Source organism: Papaver somniferum, chromosome 3, assembly GCF_003573695.1.
Source record: "Papaver somniferum cultivar HN1 chromosome 3, ASM357369v1, whole genome shotgun sequence".
In the NCBI taxonomy this organism is placed as follows: domain Eukaryota; kingdom Viridiplantae; phylum Streptophyta; class Magnoliopsida; order Ranunculales; family Papaveraceae; genus Papaver; species Papaver somniferum.
This window is the reverse complement of record NC_039360.1, coordinates 163,012,467-163,030,694: the sequence shown is the minus strand read 5'-3', so window position 1 is coordinate 163,030,694 and position 18,228 is coordinate 163,012,467. Positions and strand designations below refer to the sequence as shown.

Genomic DNA, 18,228 nt, shown 5'->3' with positions numbered 1-18,228 from the left:
ATGCATCGGCAATAACCTTCAAGGCTTTATACGCTGTGCATAACTAGAATAAGTTTGGAACGGCATGAAAGCTAAGTTAAAGTTAACATTCTTGTCGAGCAAGCTTGCAACGACATATGGACGTATATTTTCCTAGCTAGTTCTTAAAGAGCGGATTCTAGCATCAGTTTAACGCATCAAAGAGTTATGACCACGCTAAACTGGCGCACTAGGTGTAATTTTCCGGTCCATCACAGTTGGTATCAAACCAAGTTCCGGGATAACTCTAGGGACTGTGCGGAGTGGACTTGTCGGTGAATATTTTTCCTCAAAGTAAAAGATAAAGTTGGATAGTAGAAAAACTTTGCTCGGAAAGAATTTGTAACTGCTATACTAGTTACTTTGTGAATCGAGTTGAGCTTGTTTAAGTACTGTGAGCTTTCCATGCCTAAGTGGTGAACCACTTACGAGTGGTAAACATGATGACCGTTTATAACAATAGGCAGATAATGGAACTGAACATCCCCACATGTTGGAAACTGGCCAACGGTGTGCATTGTTAGGCTGTCTAGCACCCCACTTACGAGTGGCAACCCGGGAGACTGTCAGGAATCTGGATCATGCATGTTTCACACAGTACTACAAATTCTTGGCATAAACCTTGTGAAATTTAGGGGCTCCTAAGCATGTAGTATGGGATGCACGCTTAGATATCATGTTGAGATATCCTTTTGGAAACTGGTCAATTGAGATTCTTGGTAACATTGTGGACTCTTTTTTGGATTCCTAAGTACGCGGTATGGGATGTTTGCTCAGAAGGTCGACGATCTGCAGAAAACTTGTAAGATTTCTGAGTATCTGGTATGATACTTTTTCTCATGAGTCCAAACCGGAGAGTTTGTCCATAATAGTTTTTGTTTTGAATTTCGGGGACGAAATTTTTTAAAGGGGTAAAAATGATGTAATACACCGTGTATTGGCATGGCACATGCTCGAAGATGCATCATGGCTCGGGATGAAGCTTCATCTCAAGTTTCTGTTGCATAAGAAATACATTGGCTTAGTGCACAACAGTTGTGAAATATGCTAGAACGAGCTGACCGAGTGAATATTGCGCAATCCACATGCTTCTAATTAAGACAAGCAAGCAGAATGAGGACTTCAAATATCCTCCTCCTCAAGATTCATTAGCTATTTATTTAGAGATTTCAATTCTTGCTGAAAATCAAGTCGAAACATTTCGGGTGACATGACTGGTTGTCCCTCTGATTTGCAGTACTTCTCATTATTATTTTTACCTGGCTTGATTTGAATCATTTACCTTCACTAAAATTAAACCTCTATAAAGCGAATGACTGTACATATGAACAAATGTTTATGCACAAAAATGAGAGCTGGAACTAAGTAGATTATAACTATTTAATCCTGAGCCATTTCATTACTCACGGTGGAGATGCTTCTGCTTGAATTTTTATTACCTAGGTGCAATGGTTGGAACTACACCACTGACGAGATCGCTGCTGGAGATATACTCTGATGACACATTCAGATCCCAATTCATATTATTCACTGACACTGATGATGATGACGGTGGTGTCGTCGTCGTAATCGTCATTGATACTTCCGAATCATCTATACCGTGGTCTGTGGAGACAGCTATGCTGATGTCAGACTCTGGCATCATGTATAAAATATTGTCCAGTTCCTTCACGATCTGTGCCATCGAAGGTCGAGCATCTGTATCTTCTTGGCAACACTGTAGAGCCAACGTTACAAACTTCTGAATACACTTAGAAGGATACGATCCCATTTTTTCATCTATGATTGAGAAGATCGTACCAGAATTATATTCCCCAGTAACCTTAAAAAACGAAAAGATTGCCATTATAAATTGTCAAGCTCTTACCAAAGTTTCATCCATAGTTGGCTGGTAAATTAAATCACTAAGTTAGAAGAGGACCTGGTGTATTACCTCACGAACAATGTTTTTACCATTCTGGATTGGTAACCTCCCTGTTAAAATCTCTAGAAACACAACCCCTAGGCTGTAGACGTCACTTTTGTCTGTCAACTTGTACGTAAGGAAGTACTCTGGATCGAGGTAACCCTACAAAAAATATGGAATTTAGTTCACAAGTTCGACTGTCAGCCTGTCACTATACCTTCTAATAAATGCAGAAGCCAACAATAAGTATGTGTTGTATAAATTAAGGTATACTTACAGGAGTGCCCTTTACAATGGTGGATACATGCCCAGGAGTCTTTCCTTCAATATCTGGAACTGGTGCAAGACGTGAGAGTCCAAAATCAGCAACCTTCCCTCTAAATCTGGGACCAATCAGTATGTTGCTGGATTTGACGTCTCGGTGGAATATTGGGGGGTCTGCCTCCGTGTGTAGGTAAAGGATACCTTTTGCTGAATCTGTAGCTATTCGCAGTCTCATTGCAAAACTTAATGGTGCTTTTGATTTTGCTTTGAACCCATCAAAAAGAATGAAAATTAGATGATGAAAATGTCCACCAATTACGGATTCAAAAATTCATAACGGAAAAAAAAATGCTTACCAGAAAGGTGATCTCTTAGTGTTCCACCTGACATGAACTCGTAAACCAACATCTGCATTAACACAGTTATAACAACAACAGATAAAGCATATCCGCATATGAAAAAGGCCATGTCAGTGAGAACATGTCTGGTCATTGTTTGAGAGCACTATATAAATTTAGAGTAGGAGTAATCAGAAGTATGTACCTGTTCGCCTTCTTCATCGCAACATCCAATCAAAGAAACTAGATTCCGATGGTGAACCCTTGATAAAAGCTCAATTTCGTTATAAAATTCTTTGTCCCCTTGAAATGACCCCTCTTGTGCACGCTTAATGGCCACAAATGATCCGTCAGATAGAACTCCTTTATATACCTTACCATAACCTCCTTGACCAACCTGAGTAGAGCTGTCAAAGTTGTAAGTCGCCAAAGCCATTTCTTCGAAAGTAAACCCTTTAACACCGTCAACTTTGATTGAAATCCTCTTGGACACTGCTCAATCACACATGATGTGTTAATTTTAACCGCAACATCTAGGTCAATATCTAACAAATGAGAAAAAGGCTCACACTGATACTTACATTGATGTTTTTTTGACATTACGCGATAATAGTTTTTCATATATCTTCTCGCAATAAAAATTGAAACCAGTGCAGTTGACGTAACTGCTCCAGCAATGACTCCTAGTATAATTCCAGCCAATGCACCCTTGCTTAACCCCAAATTTGATTTTATGTCCGCTGCACTCAAAAGTAGATGGTCGGAATTAAAAATTCAAAAATCTTTACTTGCATTTTTCCATGTTATGCATCATTCTCATTACAGTATGACTCCAAAAAAGGACGTGAGCATACCATCTCTTCCGAAAACCAGCAGTTCATACGGGCCAAAAATGTCACTGTTGCGGATCTTCCAGCTTGTGAACAGACCCTTGATTCGTTTAATCTCGCTTTCGTTAAAAATAATATCAGCGCGATTCGGAAACAAGTTCAAGTGCATTTTCAGACGAGGCCCTTTCTCCCATGCAATCGAAAATACAGATAGCTGATAGAGTTCCAAGCTAAGAACAGAAGAAAGATAGACATTAAAGTCATCCCTGTATGGAGGATAATCTGAGAACCCAGGACTTTTCAGACGATATTCAACTTTTAGAGGCACGGCACAAAAACAAATCCCAGGGGATGCAGTGACTCTTTGTTTGTCTATAGGACATGTCAGAGTACAGATAGATGGTATTGATGGTTCGGGACCTTCGGGTGTATCATTGTCTTCAGTCGGAGACCCGCAGAAATCAACTGTGTTGATCAGTTGGTTGGCAGACATACATACAGGATTTCCTCGAAGCCTGAACATCGAAAATAGCCATAATTATGAAATGCTTGAATCACAGGAAGGCATGAAGGCGCTGCTCTAAGTGATGAAGCGTCTACCTGATGTTGACATTCTCAGGGGGAGAAATGATGCTTGAAATATCTGAAAGCGAGTTGTTTTGAAAATCTCTGCGGTAATATATATAAAACAATTATCAGTTCATAATAAGCTTCGACTTTGCTGCTTATGGTGGATGAAATGGAACAATACTGAGTTTTAATGTTGCAAGTGTTACAAGATAAGTTTTTCGGTTGCATTGAATGTCCTGTTGCTCCAAATGATGGATGAAAGGGTACCATTCAAAAAATTATTCCCCAGTGACCTGCAACAGCAAATGAACCCCACACATTCAAATAAATGCAGACTGCTAGATGATAAAGTATATCCAGAAAACGAGATCGGGCACGAAGTACACTCACAGTTTCTGTAGACGAGGAAGCCCAGAAAAACTGTCAGGAATATTCCCCTCCAGTCGGTTGTTTGATAAGTCACTGCACATATCAAAATTGCACTTCATCAATATAAAATCAAATCTATATTTTTTTGAGTAAGCTAGGAAATTCTACTGTGAAGGGAAAATGGAGCCACATGGAAGTAATTGGATGTGTACATACATTGTGGTCATATTGCCCGAGAGGCGACTTGAAGGTATTGACCCATTAAGCTGGTTTGAGCTGAGATCTCTAAAGCGTGAAACAGCAAAATGCACCATAACCCATAAGATGGAGGAAAAAATGGTGAGCCAGGTTGGCTGGTTTGGCCAATATCAAGATATTAAGAAACTCTGACAAACTTACATATAGGCGAGGTTTGGTATCCTGCTCATGTCAGGAACTGGCCCTGTTAAGCTGCAGTTCCTAAGACTCCTGATTGACCAAACATAGTTACATGAATAGATACTTTTGTAATAGTGAGCTTCGTATAATTCTTTAAATTCAATATAAACGTCTCAAGAATGCATTCCGCAATAGATTTGCACTCCAAATTCAGTTCTTAATGATATAAACGACTTACATTTTCAAAAGCTTTGCCATGTTGCTATAAGAATCTGGAATTCCCCCATCAAAATGGTTGTTATCAAGCTGGCTGTAGATGAAAACAAATCATGAATGCAAATGTTAGAAACATTAAGGGCGAGTTACTTATATGTGCAGTGATTATAAGCATGCTAAATAGCTGCGACTCAAAAAAAAACTTTAAAGACGGAATTACACTGTGCGCCAGATATATAACTGAGATAAGGGGGGAGAGACCGTACATAATAGTCAGGTTAGGCAACTTAGATAACTCTGGTGGTAGAGGCCCTGATAAATTATTATTGTCAAGCAAGCTGCAGAAACTCATTATGTTAACGCACAACGAGAAACAAAACCCAATTAAAGGATAATCAACACTCACTGGGTACAATTGGACATTTAACTTACAAGTGAACAAGACTAGTTAGTCTGGAAAGCTCTGGTGGAATTGATCCACTAATTGAGTTATTGTTCATGTGGCTGCAAAAGCAAACAAATTACTTACATAATAGTTACATAGAAATTAAGCAATTAACTTGGGACAGTGTAATTAACAACTCACAAGTGCTTTGTTTTGGTCAAGTTGGCAAATGATTTAGGCAATGGTCCTGATATGAAGTTTTCGTCTATCTGAATTCTGTCCAAATTTGAAAGATCACCAAGTTCCTCCGGTAAGGAACCTGTCAATCTGTTTCCGTTCAATAGACTGCAATACATAATAACATATACAAGTCAGAATAGCTAGCATTAGGACAGCACTCACATAGTATCGACTTGGGTTAGCGCAGATTGAAATAACGTAACTTACAGCAGCTTCAACGATTTAACGTTGCCGATTTCCTTTGGTATACTCCCAGTAATATTGTTCCACATAAAATCCCTGTCATAACGAAACAAAAATTGAATTAATAAAATGAATTGGCGACAAAAGAATCAAGCAACAATTTTCTGGGTGAATTGGTGGTTTAAACTGACATTATTTCCATGTAAGGGAATCGACCAAGCTCAGGTGACAAGGTTCCGGTAAGATTCATACGCATCAATTGCCTGCCGAAAGAAGAAATGAAAGAAGAATAACCAAATGAGGTGTATATATATTCATACTGTAAAGACTAAGAGGAAAGCAATCACAATTAGAAAGCAGGTAATGAAAGTATACATACAGTTCTCTAACGTGTAGATAGCCATCGACAGGAGAGAAAGTATTGAAGCATAGCACACCAGTCCAATTGGAGGTACATGGGTCCGTCTGGTTATTCCATTTCTTCAAGAAATTCCCTGGACCCTTGAGATTCTGCTTGACTGCTAGTAATGCTTTCACTGTACACAAATTCGACAACTCAATTTAAAGTGCTAAAAAGAATTATTAAAAACTATGTATGGTAAAGCCTGATAGAATATGAGCGTAAGTGTCAGAACTAAGCGTAATACCTTCAATGGGATTGGTAATCTGTGCTCCGATAGAACAGAGAGTAGTAGTCAACAGCAACAGAACCATCAGAGAGATAGTATTACTATTAGCACCTGCAGATTCAGACACCAATTTAAAACACCACTTGATATTCATCTTCATCATCTGTTATGTTATGTTTCGACTCCCAAAAACCCAAAATAAATTTAAAGAAGAAGATCCATCCCTCATAAATACTAGTTAAAACTGAGCAAATGGATTAGTGGAAATATAATTCTCCCACTAATCCATGTTCGCTGAAAGAACCCTGGATAGTTGGTATAGCAAATGGACGTACTAGTGGGGGAATCTTTTCTCTTTTTTTGTTTGTTTATTGAAACATGTTGGTAAGTTTGAGTATACCGTTTCAAAATGAATGAAGAGTGATGACCACTTGGAATCATGCACATATTTTAACTTCCAAGACTTTCTTTCTTCGATTTGTTTACTCAGGGGGGTTGCTATGAAAATGATATTTTGATTATTCTGCAGTTAATATATAACTGACTAATTGATTTGAGGAAGAAGAACTAGTCTTTGCAACTTGCAAGTATGTTCGGGGCAGTCACTAGTTGCTAACTTTGGGGAATAAAATACAACCATTTGACACCCAAAACGATTTTGATATGCAACTATGCGAGACCAAGCATCCTTCCAAGTTCATACATAAACCAGAATTTTAGTTATTAGTGCAAATTTTTGCTATAATTGTAAATTGTGGGTCACAGTATAGGTTTGGGGTCATCGGATGCATTTTCAGATCATTCATCTATTTTTCAAGTCGAGAAATAGATTTTGAGTCACTAATTACGATAGATTCAAGATCAAAGAATAAATCTTCGATCACATGACATATAGCTTCTCTAAAAAAAATTAGTCTCAATTAGAATTGCATAAGCTAAATTTTCACAAATAAGTTTAGCAACTTGGGTAAAATAATTTTCTAATTTACCAAAATTAATCATAGGGCAGGCGGGTCGAGGGCACATTTTGAGTCGCACTGGTGGCTTTAAGGTCGCGCTGTGCACGTTTTTAAGTAGTGTTCAGCCAGGGTCACCACCTATCCGCAAAGCCATGGTGGTAACATCTTCTTCCCGTCATTTCCATTCAAGAAGCAGTACTAGAAAATTCTGCTCAATCCCATTCTCTCAATTGTTACAGCAAAAACGTGCCTTAGAATCTCAAATCAGCACCACTCTTAGTAATTGTAATGGGATTCATCAAATCAAACAAGTTCATGCTCGCCTTCTCCGTAAAGGTCTTGAACACAGCTCGCTTGTTCTTACTAAACTCATCAGAACCCTAACGAAACTAGAAATCCCTATGGATTCTTACCCTCGTTTACTTTTCGATCAAGTTCAGAATCCTACTTCTTTTGTGTGGACTGCAATCATCAGAGGCTACTCTCTTCAAGGGTTTACGAGTGAATCATTTCTTATGTATAAGCGAATGCGACGAGAGGGTATTCATCCCACTTCTTTTACATTTTCAGCTCTATTCAAGGCATGTGGAGCAGGAGGAGATGTTGTTTTTGATGCTTCATTTGGTCGTCAGCTTCATGCTCATGTTATTTTTATTGGTGGGTTTGAATCGGATTTGCATGTTTGTAATACATTGATTGATATGTATGTCAATTGCGGGTTGATTGAATGTGGGAGGAGAATGTTTGATGAAATGCCTGAAAGAGATGTCATCTCATGGACGTCTATCATTGTTGCGTATACAAAGAATGGAGATATGGAATCAGCATCTGATTTTTTTTATGGGTTAAGGAACAAGGATGCGGTGGTGTGTACTGCTATGTTGACGGGATACGTCCAAAATGGAAAGCCGAAAGAGGCGTTGGAATTGTTTGAGAGTATGATGAAGGATAGTGTTGTGAAGATTGATGAGGTTGCTCTCGTTGGTGCAATTTCTGCTTGCGCCCAGTTGGGTGCTATGGAAAGTGCAAACTGGATTAGAAACATGGCTGATAGAGAAGGTTTCGATTCGGCTAAAAATGTTGTCGTGGGGTCTGCTTTGATTGATATGTACTCTAAATGTGGGAGTGTTGAGGAGGCCTTTTCAGGGAATGACAGAAAGGAATGTCTTTTCATATACTGCGATGATTACTGGCTTTGCAATGCATGGGCGTGCTGAATCAGCAGTAAAGTTGTTTTATGACATGCTGGAGACAGAAATTAAACCGAACGAAGTTACTTTCATCGGGGTCCTTACTGATGCTGCTTCCTCCTTGGTCTAGTTGTTAGATTCCGTATGCTGCTTGATTCATTTACAGCAGTCAGCAGAGCAGTGCATTTTGTGCTGTATCTGTTCCACACACCATACTTTGTTGTCACATTACTTGGCTCATCATCTATATGTAACTTACAGTTATCAATCCGATAGAATTATATTGATTGCATCAGCCAAAATATAAATTCTGGACCGAGAAATGAAGAGATTGAATCTGAGAGATCAGAGAAATGAAATGAAGAAAGTGGGAGATTGATATTAGGGTTTATGTTAAAGAGGAGATTATTATTTGGGCAAGGGAAATGGAATTTGAGTTTGGTGATAGTACTAAAACAACGCTGAATTGGGGGCCCAGGAAAGTAATTGGGGGCCTCCAACTAGAGGACAAAAAAGATCACCCAATTCTAATTTGGGTCACCCCTTATCCAAATATTTTGATAATGCCTAATCTACCCCTTCTCTAATTAGTGATAATCTCATTTAATTAGTACAAAATTTTAAAATCGAAATCAAATATATTTTTTTTCCAATTTTATGTTTGCAAAAAAAAAAATCTGCGCAAATTTATATGAAACAGTCGTCAAATTAATGACCCTCAAGAGTCATCAGTGTTACAGTGACGACTCAACAGTCGTTATTACTTAAACACGACCACCAAAAGTAATCGTTTTTTTAGTGACGACTCAAGACAGTCTGAATTCTCAACTACGCATATGACGACCCTTTAATGTATCCGCCATTAATGAATCCTTAAAGGAGATAACGACTCTTTTGTAAGAAATAACGACTGTTTGGGGTCGTCACCGGAACAATGTGACTCTTGAAGGTCGTTTTTGGAACAATAACGACTTTTTAGGATAGTCAGTGAAACAATGACGACTCTTGAGGGTCGTTATCTTTTAAAAAATAATTGATTTTGATTTTAAAGTTTTGATTTTAAATTTTTGAAAAAATAAATATCTTAAATAAAGGGTATAACAGTATTTTCACTTTACTGTTGGTAAGGCCCCAAATTATTTTCCAAGGGCCCCAATTATTTTCACTTTACTATCTAAAAGTGCGCATCATGTTCAGTAGACGGGATTAGGATATTTCGATTCCAGCATTTTGGTGCCGTCCAAGAGAATTATTTTTACTTTTTAACAAATCTGCCCTGGTATGTGAAATTTCAATTTTCTTTTGATAATTTTATCGAGGAAATGTTGACAGCTAAATACAAAGACGAGCACAGCTAGGATTAGATCCTGGCGCCTAATATTTAACAATCGATAGAGCTTTGGAGCTATTTTATTGGTGTACAAAGAGAAAAAATGATGCAACCAATAACAATGCAACTGAGAATTTTTTCTCGCCGTCGACTTGGCGCATACATTCTACTCCTGTAATCTCATTTAACTGATAAAAAAAACAGTGATAGGGATAATGATTTAATACTATGTTCTAGAGTGACCACAACCTCCTCCCACCTGGACTACTCCAGATACAACACCAACAATTAGGAGCTTGGATATAAAATTGAGTAATATTGTTATTACAGTACTCAGTTATATGATGGGGTCAGGTAACACGTCTAGGTTTGTTGCACCGAGGAGCACAGTACACGTTGAAATATGAAAAGAAATTAGTCATTTGGTGACTTCAAAATGTAGGATTTACAAAAAGGGATATAAGTTTAAACTTTCCACAACACCTTAGTGACACAATAATATTATGTATTCCCATTCACTGTAGAAGAAGGAAAACTGCACCAAAACATTGAATTTAGAAGCATACTATCAAAACAATCCAACCAAGAAGATCAGTCAAGCCTAGTACATTTAGAGAGAAGAGGTTAAGATAATCACCAAACCTTGCGTATTCAGAGCGTATGAGCATGTCATCCCAATTGGACTAGAAATCATCATCCAAGAAGGACGTCCCTCACCCACACTCAGGTGTGGCATCGAAGACAGACCTGATTGTGGACGGCCAATCTAGCAAGCAAAACAAAAATTTTAAACACATGGATAACAATGAATTGTTGGACAAACAAAGAAAAAAGTCCTATAAAATTATCAGGTCACCACTATCTTAATCCGAAAGGTTCTATTTTTGACTCCCTCCGCAATTACAAGGCATATATACATACATTGTGTTAATCGAACAGTTCAAGCATGTAGCAGGCCGGGTACCATAAGAATTGAATAATAAGTCAATCTCATCAATGATAGCAGGTGGACAAGTCTAATGAACTAACCTTGGGATGCTGATGCCAAGCTTGATAGAGCATTGTTGTGGTGCACCTATCCAATATCTTTGTTCTACATCTTCACACGTAGACAGCAATTGATTTTTCATGCTCCAGAGAATCATTACTGCACAGCAGAATGCAAAAGCAAATTAATCCCACAAGTTTATTTATTACTAGTAATTTTAAGATGCAACATACCAACATTATCCAAACATACCGTCGACATGAACTGAACAAAAGCCAAACAGGTAACATTGTCCACGAGACACTAGATTAGCTCTCCTTAATTTATCATAGGAATATAAGGGGAAGACCTGCAAAAAGAAAAACAAAAAATATAATCCGAAGATTAAGTTAGAAAGAAAGCAATCCAAAATATGGTTAGCAAAGAGTTAACTATAGCAGATTACCTTTTTATGTAAAACAAAATACAGAGGCAGATAACTAGTTACATGCATGACTCTAAACTGTAGCCAGTTTAAGAGAGAGGCTCAGGTTTATCTTGGGTCGGACAGGGAAAGGCATCTATCTCCTGCATAGCGGCAGAAACTGTAGCCTAAATGAAAGAAAAATGGGGAAACAAATTTCTTCCATAAGGCCGTCCCGAGTTACCCTGCCATGGCTGATGAAGATAGATTTTACCTATGCCTGGACACAAGCTAATAATGATCATCATAGCCTCAAGACTTACCATTGTCTTTCTTGCAATTGTTTATCCATAACCATAAGATGATAACTACTAAATGTCTTTGTAAAAGCAAAAATGTACTCATCGAGAACAAGAATGATAGACCTGTATACATTGAGATAAAGTTAAGAAAGTATACCTTTTGATTTGACATGTAACTTGTTTTCTTCCTTCGCAAATAAATGCAGCCCAAGATTTGATTACGAAAGAAAGAATAAAACTAAATATACTACTGGAGTACCAGTAGTCAAGTGAGCAACATAAGTCATATAACAAAAGCTAAACATGGCAAATTTTGAGTGAAACTTTACCCAAGCAACAGGCTGATCAAATGCCAAGCAGGCAAAGCATTCTATTTCTGCCTTAAAAGACTCTCCCTACTGAATATGTCCCTGGAATAAGTAATAAGTTTTGCAACAGAAAAACAAGCAAGATACTCCGATCCTCGAGTAAGAATGAAAAAGAAGAGAGGGGGAGAGAGAGAAGCTCACCTGTTTGTCTTCCAAAAGTTGCAGTTGAATGTGTATTTATCCCAAAGATGCTTCGGTGAGCAAGACGTATTATATTTAGCACACATTTATGCCTTCACACCTCTCAGTAAACAGAACTGAGTGGTGCTACTCCCCAAAGTTCATGGAACTAAGTGGGGGCCTGCCTTCACACCTGAGTGGTGCTACTCCCCAAAGTTCATGGAACTAAGTGGCGGCCTGCCCTTGCATTTACCGTCCCACTCAGTTAACAAAACTGAGCAGCGGCCTGCCTTTGCACCTCTCAGTTAACGAAACTGAGCTGTGCACCTCTCAGTTAACGAAACTGAGTGGTGGCCTGCTTGTGCTTTAGCAGAATTGAATACAGGAAACTGACAGGGAAACATAAGCAAAGTTTAATACATAAAGGATAACAGACAGTAAATATTGTTTGATATACTAGTACAAGATACATGTTAATTAACTGATTATTCTTATTTCACATGCTCATCCATGAAAAGATTAAAAATTATAAACAAAAGCCTGATGTAATACCCAAATGAGGTGATAAACAAAGCATGGATTTATGACTAAGAAAAACTCTAACCCATGTTATTCAACAAGAAAGAGCCATAACAAGTACAAAATCATACAAAAATCAAAAAACTATAAGATAACATGACACAAAAGTCATTTTAACAGTTAAATTACTTTGGGGTTCATGTGTACAATTTGTCATTAAACCTGGTTTTAAGAACCCTGAACCTAAAAAATAAGAAGAATCAAGCAAAAGGAATTAAAAAAAAAAAGGAAAAGGTAAGCATGTACATGTGTTAATCAACTGATTTTATCATTTATTTTGTATTCCTTGTACTCCAAAAGAAAAAGATAAAACCAGGTCTAATGATAAGAGGTCATGAATACAGAACATTATAGTCTCCCTAATAAAAAGTCTAACCCCATTCTTTCAAAACAAGAAAGAAACATAGATCAGCAAAGCATGACATATTGAAACTAGAGTATAATCATCATATCATACTTAGAAGAAGAAGAAGAAGCAAAATTACACACAAATCGAGATTTGAAGGAGAAAAAAAGAAGAAGAAATAAAGAAACAAAAGTGTAAGGAAGGTTTTAGCAGTATTCACCAAAATCAATCCAAAGTAGCTAGAGCTAGGGTTTGCTCGACTTCCTTTCCAGCAGCAGCAGCAACCCTGAAATAAATGTAAAACACCAGCAAAAAAGATAAAAAAAAATAATCAGATCTGAGATTAGATTAGATGGAAAAGAGAAAGAAGATAAGAAGATGATTGAAGTATTTAGTAGTTGTATTCACCTCAAAATCCAAACTAGAGTCTTCTTTAGCAACATTTTTCTCTCCTGTAAAAACAACCAGAAGAAGAATCAGTGGGGAGAGAGAGAAAGACATTTGAAAAATGAGGAAGATGAATAATTTAAGAGAGAGAAGCAATGACAAGACTACTCGAAATTCAAAAAAATGTTAACCCGTGACTCTCTGCTGGTACGTATTTTGGACTTCACGCTTTGAATTTCCCGCCAATTTTACAATTTGAAATGGTGTTGGACACGTGTTAGGGTTTGTTGTTGGTCGAGTTAGAAATGGTTTGACTGTCACGTGGAGATGGAGACCGACGGATTCCAATGTATTTCTATCACCGACATTTTTGACGGCCAATGGATGGCTATCACCGACATTTTTGACGGTCCATAAGTTTGACTTTTGAACCTTGCAAGAAGAAATTATATGTGCATTGCTTTTAAGTTTTTACCCATCGTCTGTAAAGGCTGTTTTCAGGCGTACCTAAATTTTTCTAGGCATATTTCTTTTATTTTGATTGATTTTATAAGAAGTATCCTATGGGTAGTTCAATTACCTGTATAATCTTAATACAAAAATCTAAAATCAGTTTTTCTTAACATCTCTTCTTCCTCCTCTAGCCGAACTCTTTCTCTGTCGCGAAAAAAAAATTCATCACCGTGATTAAATGTCGATTCGTAAAAATTTGATCGTCGATTAAACTCAACTACATAATGACTCGTACAAAGAAATGCAGGGACTAGGCAAACTAAATCGTCTTTTAATCCATCAATTGAAGAAGAAGAAGAAGAAGAAGAAGAACCGATTGAAAATGAAGGTGTAGAAACTGAAAATCAACCACCAATTGAACCAGAAATTGAACCAACTGCATCTCGAATTCCGGAAATGAGGATAAGAAAGTAAGTTTTACAAACCCTGTGTGTACATATTTCATCATCAAACACGTGTATGTAGGAAGACACGTGGAGAGCATGCGGACCAAGTCATCAAAACATGATGACACACGCCCACAGCCAAGAAACCCATCCCGTCGACGTCAGATCTTTGCCCAAACAAATCCAAGGGCAGAAGTTAAAAGATGTACCAAAAACACGATGTACTGCGGAGCACTAAATAACTCCCGAAGAGTTACTTTATCTCATCCCCAAAAGAAGCCAAGATCAACGGTGAAGAGAAGGTTGACTGACATGGACGTGACAGTGGCAGAAGACACTTGTCTGACACGAGCATGTGTCTCAACTATCCGCATTAAACACTCTGAGCAGTATACGTGTCGATCAACCCGTGGAACGAACGAGGATGACTCTGCGTGATCAAGCAATGAACGAAGAGTTCCGCGTGATGGACACAAAGCACAAGAAGATAAGGTTCCAACAGCCCACAGAAACGGGTCTCACACTCTAACCCTATAAATACCCCCTCTCCACCAAGAGAGAGGGGATCGGAAAAAAAGGAGAGAGAGAGGAGGAGAGAGAGAAGGATTGTGAGTGTAAGTTTATCTTTGTGCAATTCACAGACCTATGTAAACTCCAAAGTCATTCGACTACCTCTGTAATCATCTAATGCATAGTGAAACAACAACCCCGTGGATGTAGGCCTTAGTGCTGAACCACGTAAATCCCAGTCTTATTTACATTTCAGCACTTTACGTTCATTTGATACTCCACGAGTTTTACTTTTATACTACGTTTTCTTTATCTTCCTCTATGTGAACGCCTCTAGTGATGATATTAGATGAGGCTATGATAAACCCGAAGGTTTTGAGCCAAGGAATCAGTACAATCATTTCATCAGTACAAGTGTGTATATAGAGTGCGAACATTGTTTGTGAACATATAGATGCCTTCGTGATTTACGTGTTCACAATTTGGCGCTAGAAACAAGGACTTCGTCCCGGTAAAAGATTTATCTTATCCTGTGATTTCATCTTAAACTAGCATATGATTGCTCTGCTTCATTAGCTCTGACAGTATTTATCTTTTGTTTACCATATTCAAAAACGCACCCGTTATCTTCGATAGCTCCGGCAGTATCTTCGTTTACTGGTTAAAAGATTTATTACTTAGATCCATGGATTTACATTTTTTTTTAGATCTCGTACGGACCTGTCTTTCCGGTGGGTTTTCGTAAATTTTCAAAGGATCTACATGCATTTTTAAAAGGGATCTTCTCGCGTTTCCACGTACTTTCAACGAAACCACACTTTTAATAAGACTTTAACCCATGTATTTTAACTCATATGTTTTAGTCAAATGAGCCTCCCTAAAAGTTTTCTCTGTGGCCCTCGGGCAGTTTTTCCCTGTCTTGGAGTAAGGTATTTCGCAAACTAACCCGATCCGCACGGACATTTCTGTTTCTCGCTGTTTGAAATTTCCTTGTGCAGAAAGAAAGCGACAAAAGGACCCACGATGGAAAAGATGCAGGAAGCAGGAAAATCCAAAGCCTCGTCAAGGGAAGCACCAAGGACAACCTCGGTCATCACCCGAAGCAAGCAGAAAGGGGACAAAGCCAAAATGACTAGTCAGAGGCAGGATACCGCGGAAATCACTTCGCCGATTAACGCTAACTCTGTTGCATCCGCGGCTCTCAGAGCAGCGGCGACAAAGTACAGTACGTCTACGGAAACCCTGAAGGCAATTCAAAGGCACCAGAACCTAATCGAGACCGAAGAGTCATCGTAGCAGCTAATGGAGACGCGGCTAGGGGAAGTAGCGCATCCGACCCGGATTATAATGACGCAGAGTCAGAATATCACGAGCAGAAGAGCGTAGGGCACCACCGCGCGATGGAAGAGCTGCGTGATGAAATGATGTCTGAGATCAGGCAGTTAAAAACTAGACAAGGAGGGGGAAGGTTAGAGGAGGTCATGAGAGAGGCTAACTCCACGCCCCTAACTCATCGCCTGGCCAACACCCATATTCCGCTGAAGTGCCCTGTCCCGAACTTTGAATGCTCTGACGGATCCAGTGATCCCGCCGCACATATTTGGTATTATAACCGCGTCTTAGCCAGATGGAGTCAGAACGACGCCGTACTCTGTAGATACTTCCCCTCAAGCCTGAAGGGATCGGCATTGTCTTGGTTTGATAATTTGCCGCCGGACTCCATCCACTCCTACGATCAACTCGCAGAAAAGTTCTTAAGAACTTACATGTACAACAAGGATGTTAACACCGGAATGGATAAGCTCTTTTCGCTGGCAATTGGCTACAAGGAAAACACGAGGGAATACACCAACAGATGGCACAAGATCTGCCAAGCCATAGGAAGTGTGGACCCAGTGGTAAGTATCAACTGCTACAAGTGGGGACTATACCGAATGAGTCCACTATTTGTTGAGATTCATGGAAGCGTGCCTAAGACAGAAGGAGATCTTTGAATAATTATTGAAAAGCACGCTCGTCTTGAAGAAATCCAGCGTGAAAACCCGAGGGCGTACCCGCAGAGGTCTCACCGTACCAATTCCGCAGAACAAAACAATGGGGTCAAAAGGAATAGCTCAGTAGAACGGCCTCACAAAGATAGGAAGGAACGAAGGGATGAACGACGAAAAGACGATCGAAAATTCGAAGATCAAGTTTACACGAAGCTCAATGCTAGCTATGCCCGGATCTTGCGAGAGATCAAAGGAAGAAAAAATTTGGAGTAGCCATGGTCTAAGGGAAAACATCCCCCTATATCCGAGAAGTCTAAAGATTACTGTGAATATCACTGCTTCAACGGACACCAGACCGAGAAATGTAAAAACCTCAAAATAATGATCCAAAAACTGATTGATGCTGGCGAACTCCAACATTACATACGAAAAGAAGTCGCCGAGGATAGATCCAAACAGACCAAGCCAGTCCAACTTCCATAGGGGAACCGCACAATCAATACCATCTCGTGTTCTGAAGCCGCAGGGCCCTCACTTACAGCACAAATAGGAAAGAGGCTACGAAAACAGTTCGAGGACCACTGCGAATTGTATAAGATTGATGGTGTAGAAGTGGAAGAGCACGAGGAGTGGATGGACTCACCTATTATCTTCGACGCTGAAGATATCGAAGAAGATATGGAAGACCATAACGACCCCCTGGTCCTAACACTACCAGTGGCTGGATGTAACCTCAAAAAGATCCTCATAGACGGGGGAAGCTCAGTAAACGTTCTATTCTACGACGCATTCAAACGAATGAAACTCCATGAAGAACATCTAATGACCTCTTATTACACCATCTACGGATTCAACGGAGCACCCACGAAGCCATTGGGAGACATCGTGTTGCAGGTTAACGCCGGGAGTGATTATCGGATGAAAGTGATTACATAAACTCAAGGTAGTGGCGGCAACTTACTACCAATATCTCAGATTCCCTACACCTGAGGGAGTGATGGAAATCAAGGGAGATCGGGTTTCTGCAAGAGAGTGCCAAGCCACTCAGGATCGTATCAATAACGAACAAGAAGAGCAGCAAAAAACCCGAAGAATTAAAAATAAAGAAGCCGCGAAAGAAAAGGCCATAGACATGTTCCTCAAGGAAACCACAGGGAGGGGTTTGACAAAGGATGATAATGTTCTAAACACAGAAACAGGTACTTCAGCAGCCAACAAAGGACATAAACATACCAAATAGCAATCAAAGAACGTCCCAGTCCTCGGAGATCCGAAGCCGGTGTTCACACCAGTAGAGCCCGTGAAAGAAATCAACATAGGAACGGAAGAAAACCCGAAGATGATCAAAATAGGGACCATAATGGACGAAAGAAGAGAAGATTCCTTAACCCAATTACTTAAATAATACGCGGATGTATTCGCCTGGAAGCTAGGAGATATGCCGGGGATTGACCCGAAAATAATCCAACACGAGCTGCGCATCAAACCAGGCACGCCACCTTTCAGGCAGAAAATAAGAAAAGTTGCACC

General features: G+C 39.2%; 1 protein-coding gene, 1 long non-coding RNA gene and 1 pseudogene across 5 annotated transcripts; 1 reads left to right on the top strand and 2 right to left on the bottom strand.

Moving 5' to 3' along the window:
- Positions 1 to 1,282: 1,282 nt before the first annotated feature.
- On the bottom strand, positions 1,283 to 6,608 carry LOC113361842 (probable LRR receptor-like serine/threonine-protein kinase At1g06840). Of its 2 annotated transcripts, none has more exons than XM_026604941.1 (20): positions 6,345 to 6,608; positions 6,077 to 6,233; positions 5,889 to 5,960; positions 5,722 to 5,793; positions 5,476 to 5,619; positions 5,322 to 5,393; positions 5,156 to 5,227; positions 4,912 to 4,983; positions 4,695 to 4,763; positions 4,512 to 4,571; positions 4,317 to 4,388; positions 4,133 to 4,219; positions 3,957 to 4,025; positions 3,381 to 3,871; positions 3,108 to 3,266; positions 2,732 to 3,018; positions 2,545 to 2,596; positions 2,202 to 2,452; positions 1,952 to 2,086; positions 1,283 to 1,840 (listed from the first exon to the last, which is right to left on the bottom strand). In XM_026604941.1, the coding sequence occupies exons 1-20, from the start codon at positions 6,487 to 6,489 to the stop codon at positions 1,454 to 1,456; spliced, it is 2,925 nt and encodes a 974-aa protein (XP_026460726.1). In that variant the 5' UTR covers positions 6,490 to 6,608; the 3' UTR covers positions 1,283 to 1,453. The 2 variants fall into 2 exon arrangements, with proteins under 2 accessions (XP_026460726.1, XP_026460725.1); XM_026604940.1 differs by having other exon boundaries at positions 4,512 to 4,580; positions 6,345 to 6,607.
- An 801-nt stretch (positions 6,609 to 7,409) lies between these two features.
- On the top strand, positions 7,410 to 8,986 carry LOC113361841 (annotated as a pseudogene).
- Positions 8,987 to 10,044: 1,058 nt separating this feature from the next.
- LOC113357904 lies at positions 10,045 to 13,376 on the bottom strand. Of its 3 annotated transcripts, XR_003363979.1 has the most exons (7): positions 13,320 to 13,376; positions 13,132 to 13,197; positions 11,239 to 12,375; positions 11,046 to 11,142; positions 10,835 to 10,952; positions 10,448 to 10,571; positions 10,045 to 10,340 (listed from the first exon to the last, which is right to left on the bottom strand). It is a non-coding gene; the product is annotated as an uncharacterized LOC113357904 (long non-coding RNA). The 3 variants fall into 3 exon arrangements; XR_003363977.1 differs by having other exon boundaries at positions 11,046 to 12,375; XR_003363978.1 differs by having other exon boundaries at positions 10,294 to 10,571; positions 11,046 to 12,375.
- Between the last annotated feature and the right edge of the window lie 4,852 nt (positions 13,377 to 18,228).